General features: G+C 47.0%; 1 protein-coding gene across 2 annotated transcripts; it reads right to left on the reverse strand.

Moving 5' to 3' along the window:
• Nucleotides 1-7,174: 7,174 nt before the first annotated feature.
• Nucleotides 7,175-15,440, reverse strand: LOC100579248 (cytochrome P450 2A13). 2 transcript variants are annotated; one of them, XM_003282448.4, is made up of 9 exons: nucleotides 14,720-15,440; nucleotides 14,292-14,454; nucleotides 13,168-13,317; nucleotides 12,773-12,933; nucleotides 11,430-11,606; nucleotides 9,598-9,739; nucleotides 8,942-9,129; nucleotides 8,276-8,417; nucleotides 7,175-7,616 (listed from the first exon to the last, which is right to left on the reverse strand). In XM_003282448.4, the coding sequence occupies exons 1-9, from the start codon at nucleotides 14,897-14,899 to the stop codon at nucleotides 7,435-7,437; spliced, it is 1,485 nt and encodes a 494-aa protein (XP_003282496.2). In that variant the 5' UTR covers nucleotides 14,900-15,440; the 3' UTR covers nucleotides 7,175-7,434. The 2 variants fall into 2 exon arrangements, with proteins under 2 accessions (XP_003282496.2, XP_030652410.1); XM_030796550.1 differs by lacking the exon at nucleotides 14,292-14,454 and having other exon boundaries at nucleotides 7,179-7,616; nucleotides 14,710-15,440.
• Nucleotides 15,441-23,409: the final 7,969 nt, after the last annotated feature.

Genomic DNA, 23,409 nt, shown 5'->3' on the forward strand with positions numbered 1-23,409 from the left:
TAACTGTAAATGGTATTGTGTTTTAAATTTTGATTACCTAGGACTCATTGCTAGTATATGAAATTAAAAAATGATTTGTTTTCTCCAAGATGCAGTCTTGCTCTGTTGCCCAGGCTGGAGTGCAGTGGCACAATCTCTGCTCACTGCAACCTCCGCCTCCCAGGTTCAAGCACTTCTCCTGCCTCAGCCTCCCGAGTAGCTGGGATTACAGGTGCACACCACCATGCCAGGCTAATTTTTGTATTTTTAGTAGAGACGAGGTTTCACCATGTTGGCTGGGCTGGTCTTGAACTCCTGACCTTGCGATCTGCCTGCCTCGGCATCCCAAAGTGCTGGGATTACAGGCGTGAGCCACCACACCCGGCCTAAAAAATGATTTTTATAGTGATAGTTTAGTGATTTTGCTGAACTCACTTATTAGCTCTAGAAGGATTTCTTTGGTAGGTTCCTTGGGATTTTTCTACACAGAGTACCATGTCATCTGCAAGTAGGGATAGTTTTATTTTTTCCTTTCCAGTACGAGTATCTTTTATTTCCTTTTCTTGGCTTATTGTGCTGGCTAGAACTACTAGTTCTATGTTGAACAAAAGTGGTAGGAACAGACATCCTTGCTTGTTCCTAATTACAGGAGAAAAGCATTCAGTCATTCACAGTTAAATATAATGTTAACTATTGGTTTGTTTGTTTGTTTTTGTGAGACAGAGTCTCACTCTGTTGCCCAGTCTGGAGTGCAGTGGCACAATCTCGGCTCACTGCAAACTCTGCCTCCGGGGTTCAAGCAATTCTCTTTTCTCAGCCTCCTGAGTAGCTGGGACAAGGGCACCAGCCAGTATCCCTGGCTAATTTTTGTATTTTTAGTAGAGATGGGGTTTCACCGTGTTGGCCAGGCTGGTCTCGAATTCCTGACGTCAGGTGATTCACCCACCCTGGCCTCCCAAAGTGCTGGGATTACAGGCATGAGTCACCATGCTCAGCCTCGCTAGTGGTTTTTATTGAAAGTCCTTTTAAAGCTGAGGAGATGGCCCCTCTCCTAATTTGTTGAGAGTTTTTATACGAACAGGTGTTGAATGTCACCAAATGATTTTTTCTGCCTCTATTTATGTGGCTATATAATTTTTTTCTTTAGCCTCTTAATGTAGTGGATTATATTGATTTATTACTTTTCAGTTAATAGATCTTATTTTTAGAACAGTTTTAGGTTTACAAAAGAAAATTGAGCAGAAAGCACAGAAAGTTCCTATAGACTTCCTTTTCCCCTTTACATCTTGTATAAGTATGGTACTTTTGTTACAATGATTAACCAATATTGATATACTATTATGAACCAAAATCTGTAGTTTAAATTAGGGTTTGTTTTTTCTGTGTACAGTTCTATGGGTTTTGAAAAAGGCATAATATCATGCACCATTTCGGTATCATACAAAATAGTTTCTCTGCCCTAAAAAGCCCATGTGCTGCACCTACTAATCCTCCCTCCTCCCTAAACTCCTGACAACTACTGTTTTTGTACTGTCTTCACAGTTTGAGTTCTTCAGAATGTCATATTGTTGGAATCATATAGTATGTGGCCTTTTCAGACTGGCTTCTTTCACTTAGCTACATACATTTCAGGTTCTTCCATGTCTTTCTGTGGCCTGATTTCTTTTCATTGCCAAATCATATTTCTTCTTCTCTTTTTTTTTTTTTTTTTTGCTTTTTTTGAGACAAAATCTCACTGTGTCACCCAGGCTGGAGTGCAGTGGCTCCATCTCAGCTCACTGCAACCTCCACCTCATGGGTTCAAGCAATTCTCCCACCTCAGCCTCCCAAGTAGTTGGAACTGCAGGCACATACTACCGTGCCTGGCTAATTTTTGTTATTTTTAGTAGAGATGGGGTTTCGCCACGTTGGCCAGGCTGGTCTCGAATTCCTGACCTCAAGTGATCCGCCTGCCTCGGCCTCCCATAGTGCCATAATTACAGGCATGAGCCATCATGCCCTGCCATATTTCATTGTATGAACACACCACAGTTCTTTTATTTATTCACTTGTTGACGAACATCTTGGTTGCTTACAAGATTTGGAAATTATGTATAAAGCTGCTGTAAACATCTGTGCAGAAGTTTTTGTGTGGCTATATGTTTGCAACTCATTTGGGTTAATACTGAAGAGCATGATTGCTGTAGCACATGGTAAGAATATGTTTAGCTTAGCAAGAAACCGCCAATTTGTCTTCCAAAGTAGCTGTGCCATTTTGCATTCCCACCATCAGTGAATGACAGTTTCTATTGAGCCATCTCCTTGTCAGCATTTGGTGTTGTCAGTTTTGGATTTTAGCCATTCTAATAGGTGGGTAGTGGTACATTATTATTGTTTCAATTTTCTTTATTATTATTATTATACTTTAAGTTTTAGGGTACATGAACATGGCACATGGATACATATGTAACAGACCTGCACATTGTGCACATGTACCCTAAAACCTAAAGTATAATAATAAAATAAAATTAAATTAAAAATTAAAAAAATGTAAAAAAAAGTTTTAGGGTACATGTGCACAATGTGCAGGTTTGTTACATATGTATCCATGTGCCATGTTGGTGTGCTGCACCCATTAACTCGTCATTTAGCATTAGGTATATCTCCTAATGCTGTCCCTCCCCCCTCCCCCCACCCCACAACAGTCCCCGGACTGTGATGTTCCCCTTCCTGTGACCATGTGTTCTCATTGTTCAGTTCCCACCTATGAGTGAGAACATGCGGTGTTTGGTTTTTTGTCCTTGCGATAGTTTACTGAGAATGATGGTTTCCAGTTTCATCCATGTCCCTACAAAGGACATGAACTCATCATTTTTTATGGCTGCATAGTATTCCATGGTGTATATGTGCCACGTTTTCTTAATCCAGTCTATCGTTGTTGGACATTTGGGTTGGTTCCAACTCTTTGCTATTGTGAATGGTGCCGCAATAAACATACGTGTGCATGTGTCTTTATAGCAGCATGATTTATAGTTCTTTGGGTATATACCCAGTAATGGGATGGCTGGATCAAATGGCATTTCTAGTTCTAGATCCCTGAGGAATCACCACACTGATTTCCACAATGGTTGAACTAGTTTACAGTCCCACCAACAGTGTAAAAGTGTTCCTATTTCTCCACATCCTCTCCAGCACCTGTTGTTTCCTGACTTTTTAATGATCGTCATTCTAACTGGTGTGAGATGGTATCTCATTGTGGTTTTGATTTGCAGTTCTCTGATGGCCAGTGATGATGAGCATTTTTTCATGTGTTTTTTGGCTGCATAAATGTCTTCTTTTGAGAAGTGTCTGTTATGTCCTTCGCCCACTTTTTGATGGGGTTGTTTGTTTTTTTCTTGTAAATTTGTTTGAGGTCATTGTAGATTCTGGATATTAGCCCTTTGTCAGATGAGTAGGTTGCAAAAATTTTCTCCCATTTTGTAGGTTGCCTGTTCACTCTGATGGTAGTTTCTTTTGCTGTGCAGAAGCTCTTTAGTTTAATTAGATCCCATTTGTCAATTTTGGCTTTTGTTGCCATTGCTTTTGGTGTTTTAGACATGAAGTCTTTGCCCATGCCTATGTCCTGAATGGTATTGCCTAGGTTTTCTTCTAGGGTTTTTATGGTTTTAGGTCTAACATGTAAGTCTTAAATCCATCTTGAATTGATTTTTGTATAAGGTGTAAGGAAGGGATCCAGTTTCAGCTTTCTACATATGGCTAGCCAGTTTTCCCAGCACTATTTATTAAATAGGGAATCCTTTTCCCATTGCTTGTTTTTGTCAGGTTTGCCAAAGATCAGATAGTTGTAGATATGCGGCATTATTTCTGAGGGCTCTGTTCTGATCCATTGATCTATGTCTCTGTTGTGGTACCAGTACCATGCTGTTTTGGTTACTGTAGCCTTGTAGTATAGTTTGAAGTCAGGTAGCATGATGCCTCCAGCTTTGTTTTTTTGGCTTAGGATTGACTTGGCGATGCGGGCTCTTATTTGGTTCCATATGAACTTTAAAGTAGTTTTTTCCAATTCTGTGAAGAAAGTCATTGGTAGCTTGATGGGGATGGCATTGAATCTATAAATTACCTTGGGCGGTATGGCCATTTTCACGATATTGATTCTTCCTACCCATGAGCATGGAATGTTCTTCCATTTGTTTGTATCCTCTTTTATTTCATTAAGCAGTGGTTTGTAGTTCTGCTTGAAGAGATCCTTCACGTCCCTTGTAAGTTGGATTCCTAGGTATTTTATTCTCTTTGAAGCAATTGTGAATGGGAGTTCACTCATGATTTGGCTCTCTGTTTGTCTGTGATTGGTGTATAAGAATGCTTGTGATTTTTGTACATTGATTTTGTATCCTGAGACTTTGTTGAAGTTGCTTATCAGCTTAAGGAGATTTTGGGCTGAGACAATGGGGTTTTCTAGATATACAATCATATCATCTGCAAGCAGGGACAATTTGACTTCCTCTTTTCCTAATTGAATACCCTTTATTTCCTTCTCCTGCCTGATTGCCCTGGCCAGAACTTCCAACCCTATGTTGAATAGGAGTGGTGAGAGAGGGCATCCCTGTCTTGTGCCAGTTTTCAAAGGGAATGCTTCCAGTTTTTTGACATAGTTGGAAGTAAAGCTCTCCTCAGCAAATGTAAAAGAACAGAAATTACAACAAACTGTCTCTCAGACCACAGTGCAATCAAACTAGAACTCAGAATTAAGAAACTCACTCAAAACTGCTCAACTACATGGAAACTGAACAACCTACTCCTGAATGACTACTGGGTACATAACGAAATGAAGGCAGAAATAAAGATGTTCTTTGAAACCAACGAGAACAAAGACACAACATACCAGAATCTCTGGGACACATTTAAAGCAGTGTGTAAAGGGAAATTTATAGCACTAAATGCCCACAAGAGAAAGCAGGAAAGATCCAAAATTGACACCCTAACATCACAATTGAAAGAACTAGAAAAGCAAGAGCAAACACATTCAAAAGCTAGCAGAAGGCAAGAAATAACTAAAATCAGAACTGAAGGAAATAGAGACACAAAAAACCCTTCAAAAAATTAATGAATCTAGGAGCTGGTTTTTTGAAAAGATCAACAAAATTGATAGACCACTAGCAAGACTAATAAAGAAGAAAAGAGAGAAGAATCAAATAGATGCAATAAAAAATGATAAAGGGAATATCACCACCGATCCCACAGAAATACAATCTACCATCAGAGAATACTACAAACACCTCTACACAAGTAAACTAGAAAATCTAGAAGAAATGGATAAATTCCTCAAAAAATACACCCTCCCAAGACTAAACCAGGAAGAAGTTGAATCTCTGAATAGACCAATAACAGGCTCTGAAATTGTGGCAATAATCAATAGCTTACCAACCAAAAAGAGTCCAGGACCTGATGGATTCACAGCCGAATTCTACCAGAGGTACAAGGAGGAGCTGGTACCATTCCTTCTGAAACTATTCCAATCAATAGAAAAAGAGGGAATCCTCCCTAACACATTTTATGAGGCCAGCATCATCCTGATACCAAAGCCTGGCAGAGACACAAACAAAAAAGAGAATTTCAGACCAATATCCTTGATGAACATTGATGCAAAAATCCTCAATAAAATACTGGCAAACCAAATCCAGCAGCACATCAAAAAGCTTATCCACCATGATCAAGTGGGCTTCATCCCTGGGATGCAAGGCTGGTTCAACATACGCAAATCAATAAATGTAATCCAGCATATAAACAGAACCAAAGACAAAAACCACATGATTATCTCAATAGATGCAGAAAAGGCCTTTGATAAAATTCAACACCCCTTCATGCTAAAAACTCTCAATAAATTAGGTATTGATGGGACATATCTCAAAATAATAAGAGCTATTTATGACAAACCCACAGCCAATATTGTTTCAATTTGAAATGGCTACCGACATATGATATGGAGCATCTTTCCTTATGCTTATTTGCTATGTGTATATTTTCTTTGGTGAGGTGTCTGCTCAGATTGTTTGCCCATTCTTTAATTGGGTTGTTTTCTATTGTTGAGTTTTAACAGTTCTTTGTGTATTTAGAATGTAAGTCCTTTATCAAGTATGTCCCCTGCAAATATGTTCTCCCAGTCTGTAGCTTGTATTGTCATTCTCTTGACAATTCTTTTGCAGAGCAGAAGTTTTTAATTTTAATGACACAGAACTTATCAATTGCTTCTTTCAAGGATTGTTCTTTTGGTGTTGTATCTAATAAGCCATCACCAAACTTAAGGTCATCTAGATTTTCTCCTATGTTATCTTCTAGAAGTTTTATAGATACTCACTTTTCATTTAGGTCTACAATAAACTTGGAGTTAATTTTCGTGAAGGCTGTAAGGGAGCATCTAAGGGGGACATACATTAACTTCTTTGAGAGTGGGTGGGTGATTGTGAAACTCTTAGCTGGGTCTTACAACGGACCCTAGATCCATCAGGAGAGCCCCACCTTCAGAAACCCATAATGGAATGTGTTTCATGCATACACGGAGGAGAATATGCAGTCATATGCTCACATGCATGCCTGCACATGATCACACACATGCATATGGCTATGTCCTGATCCAGAGTTCTCTCGTCATTCTCTGTAAGTGGTTCTCTCCTTCAACTTTATTAAGGGATATATTGACAGAATGTCATTAAAATTAAAAACTTCTGCTCTGCAAAAGAATTGTCAATGGACTGACTCTGTATGTCCATTCATGTCTCCTTGTGTCCCTGGACTGACTCTGAATGGGCCACAGCGGCCTTACCTGGTAGGGAGCACAGATTACACCCTGGTATTCAAAGCATGTTGAGTAGGTGAGAGCGTGGGCAAGTGTGCAGGGAAGGCAGGACAGCCACCCTCCAGGTCTGTGGAAAACCCCCCAGGACAGGGATGTTCAGGCCATGTGATGCTATACTAAGCTGTTTTACGTGAGGAATGGGTGCTTTTTAAGACTCTGTCTAGAGGGCTATGGGCACAGATCTGTGTTCACAGATTTTCTGGGCACTTATGTTTTGTGAGACATCAGATAGAGACAACTTTCTAAGCCTCAGCTTTGTCACGTGTAAAATGGGCATGAACGCTTTTCCCCTTCGCAGAGGTTTGTGGCAATTAAGTGAGGTGAGCATGCGACGCTTTTTGAACAAAGGTGACACGGGGGTACTTGCTCAGGAAATAAGAGCTGCTATTATTACTACTCTTCATAGCATACTGTAAGGTTTCCCTTCCTCTCACCCCAGCTCGGAAGCACCTTATCAAGATGAACTGAGCCCCTTCTGTTTCTTCTCTTCCCTCTAACCACCTCGCCCCTTCCTTTCCCCCATCCTGCCCCCATTCTCAGCCCCGCCCATCCAGCTAGCCCCGCCCCTGTCACCGCCCTTTCCCTGGCCCCGCCCACCAGACCTGCACCAGCACAGCCCTTGCTCAGCGGGGCAGGAAGCTCATGGTGTAGTTTCGTGGGATCGTGGCGAAGCCCACGTGTTTGGGTGACACGTCAATGTCCTTAGGCGACTGGGAGGACTTGAAGCGGAAGTTCTGCATGATGGTGGTGAAGAAGAGAAAGAGCTCCATTCTGGCCAGGCCTTCTCCAAAACAGAACCGCTTTCCTGAGGAGGAGAGGCGGGAGGGGTGGAGGTGAAGCCCACTCTCAGTGCAGCCTCACCCCACTACCGACCTCCAGCTGCTGCTCTCCCAGGGAGGAGGGGTGGAATATTATGGCCTGAGAGAGTTTCAGAGGAGGCTCTGATCCTCCCTGAGCCTCAGTTTCTTTCTATAAGGGATGTAACAGTGGTGAACCAATATCGAGATATGATTACTAACCAAAGTCCATAGTTTACATTAGGGTTTACTCTGTGTTGTACAGTTCTATGGGTTTTGAAAAAGGCATAATGTCATGCATCCATCACAGATGGGGTGATCCATGCCAGGTGTAGCAATGGGAGGTTTAGATGCCCCTACCCACCAGATACACTGGCAAATATGACTGCTGTGCTGTGCCATTATCTCCTTTTCGGGGATCTGAAGAATCTGCTGTGTGACCCCAGACAAATAAATCTACGCGGAAAGATGTTTCCTTTCCTTTGGCCTGGAAGCAGGTACTGGGTGCTTGGTAGTTAAGGAAGTATCAGCTGGTGGCTCAAGGGTAGATTCTAACAGGAACTTCCAAGCTGGAGAAATACCAGGCTACACCGCAGAGAGGGGAGGTGGGTGAGGGAGGCGCCTGCTGGTGTGAGCAGTGGCCTGGCAGCAAACAGTGGTCTCTTACCGATGGAAAAAGGCACAAAAGCATCACTCTTCTTAAACTGCCCCTTCTCATCCAGGAAGTGCTGAGGATTGAAGTCCCAGGGGTTGGAGAAGAACTTGGGGTCTTTCAGCACGGAGCCCAGCATAGGGAACACTTCGGTGCCCTGGTAGGGAGGAGGAAAGTGTGTGTGATGAGGTGGGTTGGGGGGATTGGTGAAAGTACACAGGGGCTGGAGGGGAACTAGGGTGCCCCAGGTAAGGGGAAGTGGCAGGCATGGAGGAGTTGGGGTCCTGTGATGGAGGAGCTTTGGGGGATAGAAGGTTCACGTCTCTGAAACAGGAAGTTTGGGAGACATGGGGTCTATGTCCTGCTATGCAGGGTGTTTGGGGGACCTGAGATTTGTGTCCCTAAGATAAAAGGCCTAATGGAAAGGGGGCTTCTGTTTCTTCAGTCAGGAAGTTTGGGAACATGTGGTTGATTCTCCTGACACAAAGCGTCTGGGGAGATGCAGGACTCAGGCGTGTCTAAGTGGGAAGGTGGAATGGATGTGGTGGTTGCCACAGTCTTTTTTTGGCTGAGTGAGGGAGTGGGACAGGGTCTAGAAAACTTCTAATGGGGGTAGGATTCTGGGGACACAGAGAGAGGCTGGAAGTCCCTGTAGTCTGGGGGGTGGGGGACGTGCAGCACCTTAGGAAGGAAGAAATCCCGAAACTTGGTGTCCTTGTTGACCCTGCGGGCCACACCCATGGGGAGCATGTCTCCAAATCTTTGGATCTCGTGGATCACTGCCTCCATGTAGGGCATCTTGGCCCGGTCCTCAAACTTGGGCTGCCGGTTCTTGCCGATCACTCTGTCAATCTCCTCATGGACCTTGGCTGGGGGAGGAGGGGGAATGTGTTTAGGTATCTAGGGGTCTCAGAGCAGGGATGATAGTCCGAATAGGTAAAACCGGGTGGATGACATGGCTCCACCTATGACACGGAGGTAGACCATTCATAACAGACATCAGCCATTCGCATTGTTGGAGCAGGGTCCTGTTAACCAGGTTGTGTCAGAATCACAGGGGAGGCACAGGGAGGAACTTAGGGGATGACCTGGAGGAGCAGACAGCGGGCACTCAGTGGGCTTGGGACAGGAGTGACCGACCAATCAGTGCAGACATTTTCAATATTTTAATAGCTAGTGAGACTCAGCTAATGCCTATCAGCTGAATATTGCCCTGTCTCTGGACAGCAAGGCACGTCTGAGGGTCCTGGGATCTGGGACAGGTGGTTACATTGCACCCGGCTCAGGGGAGTTTTGAGGGTCTGGGGCCCTCCACTTCCCTTCCCCTCCAGCCTTACCCTCCACCTCTGGGTGCTTCATGAGCAGCAGGAAGCCATAGCGCAGGGTGGTGCTGACGGTCTCGGTGCCCGCAAAGAAGAGGTTCAGCGCGGTCAGCACCAGGTTCTTCAGACAGAACTCTGTGTTGGGGTTCTTCTCCTCCTGCAGGGAGAGGGCGCTTTAGACCAAGCTCTTGGGGCCCTTCTAGGGCTTTTCCTTTGGATCTACCTTTCTTTGGTCCAGATCAAAGGTGGAAAGAGGGACCCTAGATCTGCCAGACTCGCTCCAGGTTCCAGCCATTGCCCTGGCTGCTGGCTTTGCCCAAAATTCTCTTCCTTCTCACCTTCTTTACCTCGCTGACCATCTGTCCTTTAATTATCAACTTAGCTGTCAGTTTTTTTTTTTCTTATACAGACTTGGTCTTGCTAAGTTGCACAGGCTGGACTCCAGTTCCTGGGTTCGAGGAATCCTCCAGTCTCAGCCTCCTGAGTAGCTGGAGCTGCACATGCACATGACCATGCAGGCTCACTTTAAATTTTTAAAAAATTAATTAATTTTTGAGACACGGTCTTATTCTGTCAGCCAGGCTGGAGTGCAGTGCTGTGATATTGGCTCATTGCAACCTCTGCCCACCCTGGGCTCTAGCTGTCCTCCCACCTCAACGTCCTTAGTAGCTGGGACCACAGGCCTGCACCACCACACCCAGCCATATTTTTGTATTTTTTTTATACAGACGGGGTTTTGCCATGTTGCCCAGTCTGTTACTTTTTTAATGATAGGAATATTTGGAAAGAGAAGGATGAGGGGAGACGAAGAGAAAGTAGTACAGAGATGGCAAGATGAAGAGTCAGAACAAAAGAGTTTTTCTGAGATACAAGCACAGAATTTTAAGCAACAGCATCCTATTTCTTCTGTAAACATCTTGAAACTTACTGTGGGGGAACCCCTCCCTTGATCCTTTCTCCCTGAGCTTCGGACTCCCTAAAGCCTTCCCACATGGGAGGCTGACATCCAGAGGGAGGTGGGGACCCTGCAATGTAAAGCCAGGTCACCTGTCCACAGAGGTGTGTCTGATAACCAGGACATGAACGGTTAGAGAGCATGGTGGCTAAAAGCACCAGCTTTAGGCTCAGAGAGACCAGGGTTTGAGCTTGGAGGACCACGGCTTCCTCGCTGTGTGACCTCAGTTAAGACATTTAAACTCTCTGGGCCTCAGTTTCCTCCTTTGTACAATTGGGGCTATGATTGAACCTCCTTCAAGAGCTGTTATGAGTGTTCCATGGGGGACTATCTTAAAGCACTTAACGCAGTGTCTGGCACATGGTGGTGCTGTAGAAGTGCTTGCTATTCTAATGCACGTGCACAAGTCCTGCCTGTGGGTGATGGCTCAGTAGATGGAACAGTAGTGGTTGATATCGTTGGGATTGTGAGGATTTTTTTTTTTCTTTACAGAGTCTTGCTCTATCACTCAAGTCGAGTGCAGTGGCATGATCTCAGCTCACTGCAACCTCTGCCTCCCGGGTTCAAACAATTCTCCTGTCTCAGCCTGCTGAGTAGCTGGGATTACAGGCGCATGCCACCATGCCTAGCTCGTTTTTGTATTTTTAAGTAGAGACGGGGTTTCACCATGTTGGCCAGGCTGGTCTCTAACTCCTGACCTCAGGTGATCCACCTGCCTTGGCCTCCCAAAGTGCTGGGATTACAGGTCGTGAGCCACCACGCCCAGCCAATTGTGAGGATTATTATGACGAGGGCTAATTTGAATGGGCCTGTGTTGTCTGCCCGCCCCACTCCCAGACTGATTTCCCTCTGCCTGGCTTTGCACCTCCCTGCATTGGCTGCTGGGGTGTACCTCCTGCATGCGGATGAGAAAGGAGTCGATGAAGTCCCGTGGGGAACTGGGATCCAGCGTGCGCTGGTTGTGCTCCACCTTCTTGGCTATGAAGTCCTCCAGCCCTTGCAGCAACTTAAAGGCCTGTTGCTGTGGTCCTGGCAGGTGTTTCATCACCGAAGAGAACATCTCGTAGAGCTGGGGTTGCAGAGAGGGGATGGGAAGGGAAGGACAGTTGTCGGGGGGCAGGAGCTGATGGGAATGGGATTTGTTTCATAGCAAGGAAGGAACTGAGTTAAAGGTATCTGTCCAGGTGTTTAGGTATTTCAGTAGTGTTGGATGGGAACTTATATCTAAGTTTTCATGTGGGTTAGGTGCCAGGGCTATGGTCTAGTAATTTAGGTGAGAAGAACTGAGGCACATATCCAGGTTTGAGGTATGCAAACGAGGCTGGATTGGAGCACACATCTAGGTGTTCAGATATTCAAGTGAAGTTGAGTTGGAAGACACCTGTCCAGGTGTTTAGCTCTTCAGGTGGGGCTGGTATGAGGTGAGTGGCACCTGTCTAGGTATTTAGGCATTCAAGTGGGCTTGGTTGGAGACAGCTGTCCAGATACTTCCTGGGTCTGGACTGGGGGCTTTTGTATGGGTGTTCAGGTATTAAAGTGGGGCTGGCGAAGATGTTGAAGTGGAGGGGATACCTGTTCAGGTGTTTACCTATCCAAGTGGGATGCACTGGGGGCACCTCTGTAAGGTGTGTGATTGGAAAGGGTTGGGGCACACTTATTTGGGTGTCAGGGAATAATCTGTCTAGATATTTATGTGTTTAGGGTGTTGGTTAGGGCAGCTGTCCCTATTTTCAGGTATTTAAGTGAGTCAAGTAGAGGGTGCTTGGCCAGATATTCCAGTGGGCTAATCTGGGACGTTTGTGTAGATTTGAAATGATTATGATGGGCTGGATTTTGCAGCACCAGGTGTTCAGGTAGGCAGGAGGCGGGTTGAGGCAGTCACTTGTCCAGGTGTTAAGATATTCAGAAGAACTGGGTAGGGAGCATCTGTTAGAAATTACGGTAAATTGGGGATGGGAACACGTGCCCAGATGAGAGAGCTGAGCTGAGGGTATGCATCCTGCCGTCAGGCTCTGTTTTGGGGAGCATCTGTTGAGCTATCCAGGTGTCCTTGGAGACTGGGTATTGGGCATCCCTCCTGGGTTCTGGTGCAACTCTCCAGTTGTCCAATATTGGGGGCTGATTTTGAGGGGACACTGTCTGGAGGGGGTGGGAGTTTGGGCCACCTGTCTCCAGGTAGGAGAGCAGTTGGCAGGTTGTGGTAGGGGCATCACGGGCCGGGCTGCAGCCGGTTACCTGCCCCGTGGAGGTTGCCGTGAACTGGAAGCTTCCCAGCATCATGCGCAACAGTGACAGGAACTCTTTGTCCTCATAGTCAAAGCGGTCCCCAAAGACAATGGAGCTGATTACATTGGAGACGGTGCGGCTCAGGAAGAAGGTGGGATCGATACTGGCGCCTGCAGGTGTGGCGGGAGAAGGGGGTTGGGAAGAGAGTCAACTCAGAGGTCTGAGGAGAGTCAGAATTCCAGGAGGCAGGGCCCTGTTCAGCCAAATTCCCAGCGCCAGACTCCAGGGCTAGAAGTGCGGGCGCCTTTCCCCACCTAGTCCCCATCCCCAGGCAGAACGCGCGCGGGTTCCTCGCCCTGGGCGTTTTCCTTCTCCCGCCCCCGCACTCGGGGTCCCCTGCTCACCGCGAGTGCCCCGGAGGGCCTGGATGAGGAAGCCCGCCTCCTCCTGGATGCGTTCCTCGATGCCGCGCTTGCCCACGCCGAAGTCCCGCAGGATGGTGATGGAAAAGCGCCGGAGCTGCTTGGCGCGCTCCCCGTTGCTGAACACCACGCCTGGGGAGGTGAACGCGGGGGTGGAGAGAGGTCAGGAGGCGGCGGGGGCAGGAGCGGACCAGCTCCAAGGGGCTCCCCAAGGGTGGAGCAGAGAGGGAGTGGGATGGGAGAGAGATAGATTCAGCACCAGTGCCCAGCAGAGCTGCAAACTCAGTCAGAGAAACACGATGTCGAGGTCTAGGTCGAGGTCGAGGTCGAGGTCGAGAGACAGAGAGAGAGAGAGAGAGAGAGAGAGAGACAGACAGACCAGGTAGGAAGAATAAGACAATCAGAAGAGAAACAGAAAGGCCAGACAGAGAGATGCACAGAGAAACAGAGGAATAAGGGGACACTCCATGGAGGAAGGGAAGGCAGTGGGGAGAGAAAGAGAGAGATGGAGGAAGAGGATGGAGGGAGGGGCAGTGAGATATGGGGAGATCTGGGAGGAGGAAATAAAAATGGTGAAAGATTCTTAAGCTGAGCTGGAGAAAAGAGAAAAATACTGAGATAGAAACAGAGAGGGTCTGGAAGGAAGAGAGATGGTTACCAGGAGATGGAGGCTGAAGATGTGGAAGTAGGAATACCCTGAAATCCTAAGACAGAGGAAGAAGTGGGAGAGGGAAGCGGAGAGAGGAGAAACACGGAGAAGCACAGAAGCTGAGAGCGACAAAAAGACAAATGAAGACAGAGGACCAGGGCTGGAAAACAGAAACCCAGGATGTCCTCAGAGATGGAGAGAGAGGGGAAAGAGGAGACTCCAGTGAGAGAGAACAAGGAGATAGGGCAGAGAGAGGCAGGGAGGAATCAGGACAGGGACGCTGGAGACAGGTGAGGGACGCACATAGAGAGGCCACAATGAAGGAAGATGGGGAGAGAAGACCAGACAGGGGGCTCTGCCATAGCCTCCAGTGGGCAGGAGAGTCACGGAGAAGGCTGGGGACACTGAGACCATCGCGTCTGCCTGGCCACCTTCCCCCTCTTGGGCACCCCCTCACCATAGCCTTTGAAGAGCCAGTCGAAGGTGGCCTGCTCGCCTCGCCCGCTGAACTCCTCAGCCTGGTCCACCAGAGCCTCCTTGACGGCATCGTGTCCACACAGCACCACGACCCGCCGGGGCCCCAGGTGAATGGTGAACACGGGGCCATAGCGCTCACTGATCTGATGGGGGCGGGTGGGAGTGGTTAGAGGGAGCAGCCCCCACTCTGAATGGGCCCAGCACGGAGATGTCAGGTACTGGGATGCTTCGTCCCCAGGTTCTCACAGTCAGGGAGCTGGACATCCCAAGATCCTGTCTTTCTGATGCTGAAACTCCAAAACTCCGTTTCCTAAGACTCTGGTCCACACTGGTCAACCCCCTGCCACAAAACCCCAGCGAACAGGGCAGCCCCCACCCCATGCCACCCATCTCCCTGCCTTGGGACACCTTCATGAGGGAGTTATACATCTGCTCTGTGTTCAGCTGCAGGTAGTTTCCAATGAAGGGCAATGGGGTGGGTCCCGGAGGCAGCTTCCCCCTGCTCTTCCTCTGCTGCCAGACAGACATCAAGACCATCACAGTCAGGCAGGCCAGCAAGGCCCCCAGAAGCAGCCCTGAGGCCAGCATAGTGGTAGTGGGATGATAGATGGTGATGGCTGGGGTGGTTTGCCTTTATACCGCCTGAAAAAGAGGGATGGACTTTGGCTGATTACATAATCACCTCATTTCACCTCCCACTACACCTCCCACCATGAAACCCGCCTAGCTTGGGACACAGCCAGCAAGGGAGGATAAGGGGACCCCAGGGCATCTGAACAGAGAGGGGGCCTCCAAACTAAATCTGTGGTACTTCAGGAGGGGTGCCGCAGGGCTGCGGATTTAGGAGGGGGCAACAGATAAGCTGTAGAACTGAGGAGTTTGGAATATTTGCATAGGGGAACACCTGGGTTTTGGATTTGGGATCTGGGAGTGAGAATGCACCCCAAGGTTGTGGATCTGGGGGTTCCAGGGGAGAGGAATCCAAAGGTCTGGGTTTTATTAGTGTGAGATGGAAGTGTGGCTGTGCATGTGGGGGTCTTCTGGTGAGGAGCATGCAGGGTTAAGGGTCTCAGGAGTGGGGATTCCAGGCATGTGGACTTGAAAGTCTTGGGGCTAGGAAGACCCAGGGCTGTGGGTGTGGAGCTTCTGGGAGGAGGAGTGTGTAGCAAGCCCAGCAGGTCCTCCCAGAAAGCCAGCAGCCCAGCACTGGGCCCAGGGGCTGACTTGATTTTGCTTTTTCCCAGAGCTGTCTCTTGATGCCCAGAATCCTCATTGGAACCTGAGTGAGGCCAGGATGGGTGCCATGGAATCTCCACTGCCCATCTGTGGTTGGGAAAGGGGTGGAAGACCAGAGCCATATTTCAGGGGAACTTTCCCCACACCTGGAGAAGAGTACCTTGTGTTATCAGTTGGCAGAGGGATTGGCTAGGTCTGGAGAAATAGTAATAACAACCCCCAAATGGTGGAAAAATCTCAAGTGTCCCAAGGGTTGTAATTTACAAAGAACTCCACTGGTTTCCAACCCAGATCATTAGGGAAACCCACTAGATTGATTGTATCATCCCTATTAATCTTATGATTGCTATTTATGTTTCTCATTCTATATAAGGATCTGCGGAGGACAGAAAACAGACAGTGGGCAGGGGACATGTGTGAGTGGCCCTGAACTCCCATCTCTCCTGCTCTGCATCCTTAGTTCCACTTTCTGGATTTGGTTTTCCTGCCAGTGGAAAGGGAGTGTTGAGGAAGAGAAGATCATATTTGAGGGTGAGTTAAGTCTCCTTTAAGGGCGATTCCTGCTTTGTCAGGGGCTACTACTATCAGCAAGCAGAGGAAACAATAGCCGAAGAGATTGGGGTAAACTCCAGTGTTAGGCACAGAGGCAGATCCTGGGGTGGGTGTGAGTGGAGAAGGGATGAGTAGCCCTCCTGTCCTTCCCTCAGGGACATTCTTCCTTAGTAAACAGGACAGTTACCCTTTGGTGAGCACGGTCGTATACGGGAAGATTAAGTCTAGGTGTGTATGATCTGGTCGAATCTTTGTAACAATGAGGTTGGTTCATCGTGATCATCCTCATTTTGAAGATGAGCAGATTTAGACTCCATAAATCCTCTTGAGTGAGGTCACACAGGGAATAAGTGAGGGAGCTGGGATGTGAACTTTCTCCTCGACCCCCTTCATTGACTGGCCTAGATCACCCTGGGAGTCAAGTGGGGGCCAGACTTAGCAGGAGGTGAGTGCTGGGACTGGCATCAGCAGTGGACATGCTGATGACATTGGCGGGTTCTGATATCAGCATCAGGTGTGTCCAGGGAGGGAGAGGCATCGTGTTGGCTTTGGGACTGCCCCCAGGTGTATGCGAGGATGGGAAACAAGTTGGCACTGAACTTGACACCAGGAGAATATTGAAGTCATGTTTGGTGCCAAGAGGGCTCTGTGTGTTGTCTCACGTGTCATTGAGGGCATAAGAGTGTCCTGCTTCAGGAGGGCATAAGAGTGGCACCATATAGGGTCTGAGGTTGGTCCCAGTGAGCTCTGACATGAGCATGAGGCAGGTGCGATATTGGTCCTATGTGGGCCTGAGATGAGCCTCAGCCAGACCCTGAGAGGGGCCCCAGATGGCCACAGGACAGGCTCTGATGTTTGGACCTTCCAGTGTTGCACCTGTCCTCTGGGTCACCAACTGTGGACAAGTGGAGGTCGGTGAGGTTGGCCCCCGAGGGCTGACATCTTGCTCAAAGTGTTCTAGGATGCTGAGCTCTGAGAGCTGTGTGGAGGGAACAAAGGTCAGAGAACAAAGCGGAGAGGGGAAAGTTGTTTGTTGATTTTGGAGGGGAAGAGGTGGGAAGGAGGATTAGCACCAGCTTGGCAGATATCAATTGCTCTAATCCTGGTCACCAGCCTGCACCTGGGCCTGGCTCCTCCTTTTCCTTCTTTTTTCTTAAAAAGGTGGGAGACAGAAATCTGGGGAGTTTGTTTCTCAGTGGGGTTGGCACTAGGAAGTGCACTGGGTGATCGGCAGGTTGCCATGACCTGGCCAGGGAGGGGGTGGGGAGAGGCACGTTGGGAGAACTCTAATATTTGTGGACATAGAGGTCAATCGATTTTGGACTTGTTGATTACCCTAGAGCATGGAGTGAGAGAATGGTGTCTGAAATCATGTGGGAGGGACTTGTCCCAGTGGGCAGTGTCTTGGGAACAGGCTTTTGGAGTGAGTTAGTGGCGAACCCAGGAAGATCCCTTTCCTTTGCTGGGCCTCAGTTTCCCTTTCTGGATGGATAGTACAATGATTAAGGCCTGGATTGGAATCCTAACCTTCTCCTTTCTCTGTTGTGTGGCCTTGAACCGCTGACTTCATCTCTCTGAGCCTTATGGAGCCAAGAACAGCTCTTACCTCTTCAGGTATTTAGGGGAGAAGCATATGTGTTAATGCAGATGAGGTTCATGGCAGTAAGTGCTCAATGAATAGTAGTCGTTCTCTTTAATCTGTAGGATGAAGCGGATGGATGAGATGTTCCCTAAGCACATTCCTTGCTTTTACATCCTCTGGTCTAAAGCTCACAAATCTTTTCCTTTGGGAAGGAGGAAAGGGACAGAGTCTTTGGGAACCTCTTTCCCCATCCCTTCCTCAGCACAGCCAAGCTTTACCCCATGGAGCTGTAAATAGGAAATTAATCCTTCATGGCCTCCTGGAGTGTGGTGCTGAGTTAGGCAGTATCTGTGGAAGGACAGAGCAGTATTAGACTCTCAGGTTATTCTGGTTGGCCCTGGAGCCCTGCACAGGACTTTGCCCACCTGTCTCTCTACCGTTGTCTTGCATCCTGTCTTTCTGTCTTCTCTTTCTCCTTCCCTGCAAGTCGGTGTTCCCCTCAATCACCCTGTGTGCTCCTGCATCTTTGTATTTTGTGCCATTTTGTCCAGTGAGTTCTCCTGGATGCCTCTGCCATGTTTATCCTCATTTATACAACTGTCTGTGTGTCATTCTGGGTGCATGCTTGTAGTGTCTATGTGCATGTATGTTTCTGTATGTCAATGTTGATACATGAATTTATGTGTGCACCAGGCTTTGTGGGGTGTATGTTTGTGCTTAATAATGGGTATCCATTCCAACTTATGTCTGCACATGCACATGTGTGTGTGTGCCTGACAGGGTGTGCCACTGTTTCTCAATGCTTGCCAATCTTTGTGTCTGTCTCTGCATACAGCATGTGTGCACACATGATTTAGGGGTGTCTACGATGTGCATTTCTGTGTAAAACAAGATGTATGCTGCATATTCATATTTGTGTGTATGCATTCACAACTAGGTGACTACATATAAGTATGTGGATGTTTTTTCTTTTTTTTTTTTTTTTTTTTTGAGACAGAGACTCGCTCAGTCCCCAGGCTGGAGGGCAGTGGCATGATCTCGGCTCACTGGAAGCTCTGCCTCCCAGGTTTACACCATTCTCCTGCCTCAGTCTCCTGAGTGGCTGGGGCTACAGGCGCCTGCCACCATGCCCGGCTAATTTTTTGTATTTTTAATAGAGATGGGGTTTCACCATGTTAGCCAGGATGGTCTCGATCTCCTGACCTCGTGATCCACCCACCTCGGACTCCCAAAGTGCTGGGATTACAGGTGTGAGCCACCGCGCCCGGCCAGTATGTGGATGTTTTCATGTGTTCATTCTGGTGTCTGTATGCAGACTTGTGGGCCATGTTGCATACACTTGAACATCTGATATTTTCCTGTGCTCTTCTGTGTTTGGATTAAAACAGTCCTATCCCAGTTCCATTTATCTGCTTGAAAAAACCCCCAGACCTGCAGGAAGCTGTTTATGAGCATAATCTTAGTTAAACTCCTCATCGCAAGCCTGAGGTTAGCTTTATCATCTCCATTTTGCAAATGAGTTAGGTAAGGCCCCCAAAGTCGGTCATAAGTGACTTGCTTCTGCATTTCACAGCTAATGAGTGTAGAGCCTTAGTATGGTGTTGTGTGATGGTAAATTTTTTTTTTTTTTTGAGATGGAGTTTTGCTCTTTCGCTCTTGTTGCCCAGGCTCGAGTGCAATGGCGCGATCTTGGCTCACTGCAACCTCTGCCTCCTGGGTTCAAGTGATTCTCCAGCCTCAGCCTCCCGAGTAGCTGGGATTATGGCCACCACACGCAGCTAATTTTTGTATTTTTAGTAGACACGGGGTTTCACCATGTTTGTCAGGCTGGTCTCAAACTCCTGACCTCAGGTGATCCGCCCACTTCGGCCTCCCAAAGTGCTGGGATTACAGGCATGAGCTACCATGCCTGGCTGTGAATGTAAGTTTCATGCTGTTAATCACCACTTTGGACTGCCAGGCCCCACCTGTTTTTCTTTATGAAACATTAGAAAAACTGCTTGTACTCTCTTGTGCTTCTTCAAATACTTCCGTGTAAACATGTAACAAAAGATTTCAAAATGTTAGAAAAAAAAGTCTTATAATAGGAGGGAGACTTGACCTTCTATAGTGTTTGCACTCTTTGGGTCAGTATACCCCTCAGGTCGTTGGCAATGAAGCAGTGGGGGGGTTGGGGTACTAGTGATTGTGGTCAGAGATTGAAATGTCTGTGTTTCACATTTCAGAGTGATGACAAGGATTTGGGGAGTGGGGCTGTGGGCATGTTGGCTGAAAATAGAGTGAAGAAGGTGAAAGAAGAGAAGACAGTCAAGATTCTTTTTTTCCGAGTGTTTGGACAGCTCACATCCATGGCCATGAAGTTCCTCCCTACCAGGAAAATGGCAGGACTTAGAGTTCAGAGATGGGAAAGAAGTTGGATACATGACAGGGATGAACAGCTTTTTTTTTTTTTTTTTTCTTTTGAGATGGAGTCTTGCTCTGTCGCCCAGGCTGGAATGCAATGGTGCAATTTTTTTTTTTTTTTTTCTTTTGAGATGGAGTCAGCTCTGTCGCCCAGGCTGAATGCAATGGTGCAATCTTTTTTTTTTTTTTTTTTTTTTTTTTGAGATGGAGTCTTGCTCTGTCGCCCAGGCTGGAGTGGAATGCTACAATCTTGGCTCACTGCAAGCTCCACCTCCCAGGTTCATGCCATTCTCCTGCCTCAGCCTCCCAGGTAGCTGGGACTACAGGTGCCCACCACCACGCCTGGCTAATTTTTTGTATTTTTAGTAGAGACGGGGTTTTACCGTATTAGCCAGGATGGCCTCGATCTCCTGACCTCATGATCTGCCTGCCTCGGCCTCCCAAAGTGCTGGGATTACAGCCACCCGCCATCATGCCCAGCTAATTTTTGTATTTTTGTAGAAACCGTGTTTCTCCATGTTGGCCAGGGTGGTCTTGAACACCTGACCTCAGGTGATCCATCTGCCTCAGCCACCCAAAGCGTTGGGATTACCGGGATGAGCCACCATGACTGAACAACTTTTTTTTTTTTTTTTTTTTTTGATACAGAATCTCGCTCTGTCACCCAGGCTGGAGTGCAGTGGCATAATCTCGGCTCACTGCAAGCTCCACCTCCCGGGTTCATGGCATGCTCCTGCCTCAGCCTCCTGAGTAGCTGGGACTACAGGTGCCTGCCACCACGACTGGCTAATGTTTTGTATTTTTAGTAGAGACTCTGTCTCAAAAACAAGACAAACAAAAACAAACAAACATGATGCAACTATATGCTGCCTATAAGAAACTCATTTTACCTGTAAAGACGCATATAGACTGAAAGTACATAGATGGAAAAAGATATTCCATGCAAACAAAAACTAACAGCAAGCAGTAGTAGCTATAACTTATACCAGTTGAAACAGATTTAAGGCCGGAGGGGAACGGTGGTTCACGCCTGTAATCCCAGCAATTTGGGAGGCTGAGGTGGGTGGATCATGAGGTCAGGAGATCAAGACCATCCTGGCCAACACGGTGAAACCCTGTCTCTACTAAAAATACAAATATTAGCTGGGTGTGCGCCTGTAGTCCCAGCTACTGGGGAGGCTGTGGCAGAAGAACCACTCGAACCTGGGAGGCAGAGGTTGCAGTGAGCAGAGATCACGCCACTGCACTCCAGCCTAGGTGACAGAGTGAGACTCCGTCTCAAAACATCATCAACAACAACAGCAACAATAACCCCGATTTTAAATCAAAAACATTAAAAATAAAAACAAAACAAAGTATGAACCCGGGGGGTGGAGGTTGCAGTGAGCCAAGATCACACCAGTGCACTCTAGCCTGGGCAACAGAGCAAGACTCCATCTCAAAAAAAAAAAAATATTCTGGCAGCATCACATTTCTTAGTCCCAGAAAGAGGGGCATGTGACTAGGCAAAAAATGACCCAGGTTCCATTTCATGCACACACCCTCTGGAGCACAAATCTCCTTCTCTCTATCCCACTCAGACCTGGGTTTCTCTCTTGTCCCTGTATCTCTTTGTTTCTTTGCCTTTCTCTTTGTTCATCTCCATCTCCAACTTTTTGTCTAGTTGGAGTTCTCTCTGAGTCATGGGTGCGTTCACTCTTTGGGTTCCTCTTGATTCTCTTCTCAGCCCTATGTCACTTTCTCAGTCTCCTTCTCACTGAAACTTTTTTCCTGTCTTTTATTCTTTCTGCTTCTATCTACCTCTCTCTGTTTCTTTGAATTGTCTTTTGTCTCTGTGTCCTCCTTGACATTTATCTTTGACTCACTGAATCTCTCTCTCTCTCTCATCTCAATTTTGTTTTGTTTGTTTGCTTTGTTTTGTTTTTGAGACAGAGTCTCGCCCTTGTTGCCCAGGCTGGAGTGCAGTGGCGTGATCTTGGCTCACTGCAACCTCCACCTCCCGGGTTCAAGCAATTCTCCTGCCTCAGTCTCCTGAGTAGCTGGGATTACAGGCACCCACCACCATGCCTGGCTAATTGTGTGTGTGTGTGTGTGTGTGTGTGTGTGTGTGTGTGTGTGCATGTATTTTTAGTAGAGACAGGGTTTCACCATGTTGGCCAGGCTGATCTCGAACTCTTGACCTCAGGTGATCCACCTGCTTTGGCCTCCCAAAGTGCTGGGATTACAGGTGTGAGTCACTGTGCCCGTCCTCATCTCTATTTTGATCTCACTCTGGTTCTGTTTCTATGCATCTCTATTTTCTCTCAGTCTTGATTTCTGTCTCCATCACATAATACCTGGCATAATCTGCCATGCTCTGAATTTCTCTGCCTCAAGTCCTCTGCAATTATTTTTCTTCTTTAGCTTGCTTCTACTTTTCAGTTCAAGTTCCTCCACTCCTGGCTTCCTATCTGGAGGTGGGATGGTGAAGGGAGCTCTGTTCTAAGAGTATTTGCTCTCTCCCTTCCTGTCTGAATAGGAAAACCAGACTCACAACCAACCACCATCACCACACACACGCCACCACCCTGAATGGGTGTTAAATGCTGTGGGTGAGGATCAGAATGGGATGGGGAGGTGAAAGCTAAGAGAGTCAAAGGAGATGGGCTGAGCTGAGTCTCTACTCCAAGAAAGACATTCTAGCAGCAGATCCAAGAGACAGAAGGTGGCACTGTGTGTGAGTTACTCAGTTTTCCCAGAATTTCCACCACTTCTGGACACATGATGCCTCAGTTCAGCCAGCCAAACCCCATTCCCAAAACTTACAGATACCTTGAGGGATTCTGTTTCCAAGTCTGTGAATACACTCGTGTGAAAAGGACATTGAATTTTGATAAATAGTATATGTGGGTAGGATATAATATCCAGGAAGTTCATTTCAGGACAATAAGGCTTTGAAAATATTTGGTGCGGAAAAGGTAGTGAATCACTTTTTAGATTATTAAGGAGCGCAATCACTAATTGCACTGGAAGAGATGTTCTCCTCCAGAGACTGGGGTTCAGAGGTGATCTCTACACCTTAGACTTTCAAAACACACACACACACACACACACACACACTACAGCAAAGTTCTTTTTTTCCTTTTTTAATTTGATACAGCAAAGTTTTGATACACCAACACAGGTAATCTTTGATTATTGTTATTTAACATCTTGAGTAGAAAACAAGAACTTTTTGAACAAAACCCTTTCAATTGATTTATTTCTCTTGTTTTCTAAATCTTCAGCTTATTTTCCTTATTAACATTCTAGTGTTCCATTATACAGTAGGGTGGCTGTAGTTAAC

This window comes from Nomascus leucogenys, chromosome 17 (genome assembly GCF_006542625.1).
Source record: "Nomascus leucogenys isolate Asia chromosome 17, Asia_NLE_v1, whole genome shotgun sequence".
NCBI classification, from domain to species: Eukaryota; Metazoa; Chordata; class Mammalia; order Primates; family Hylobatidae; genus Nomascus; species Nomascus leucogenys.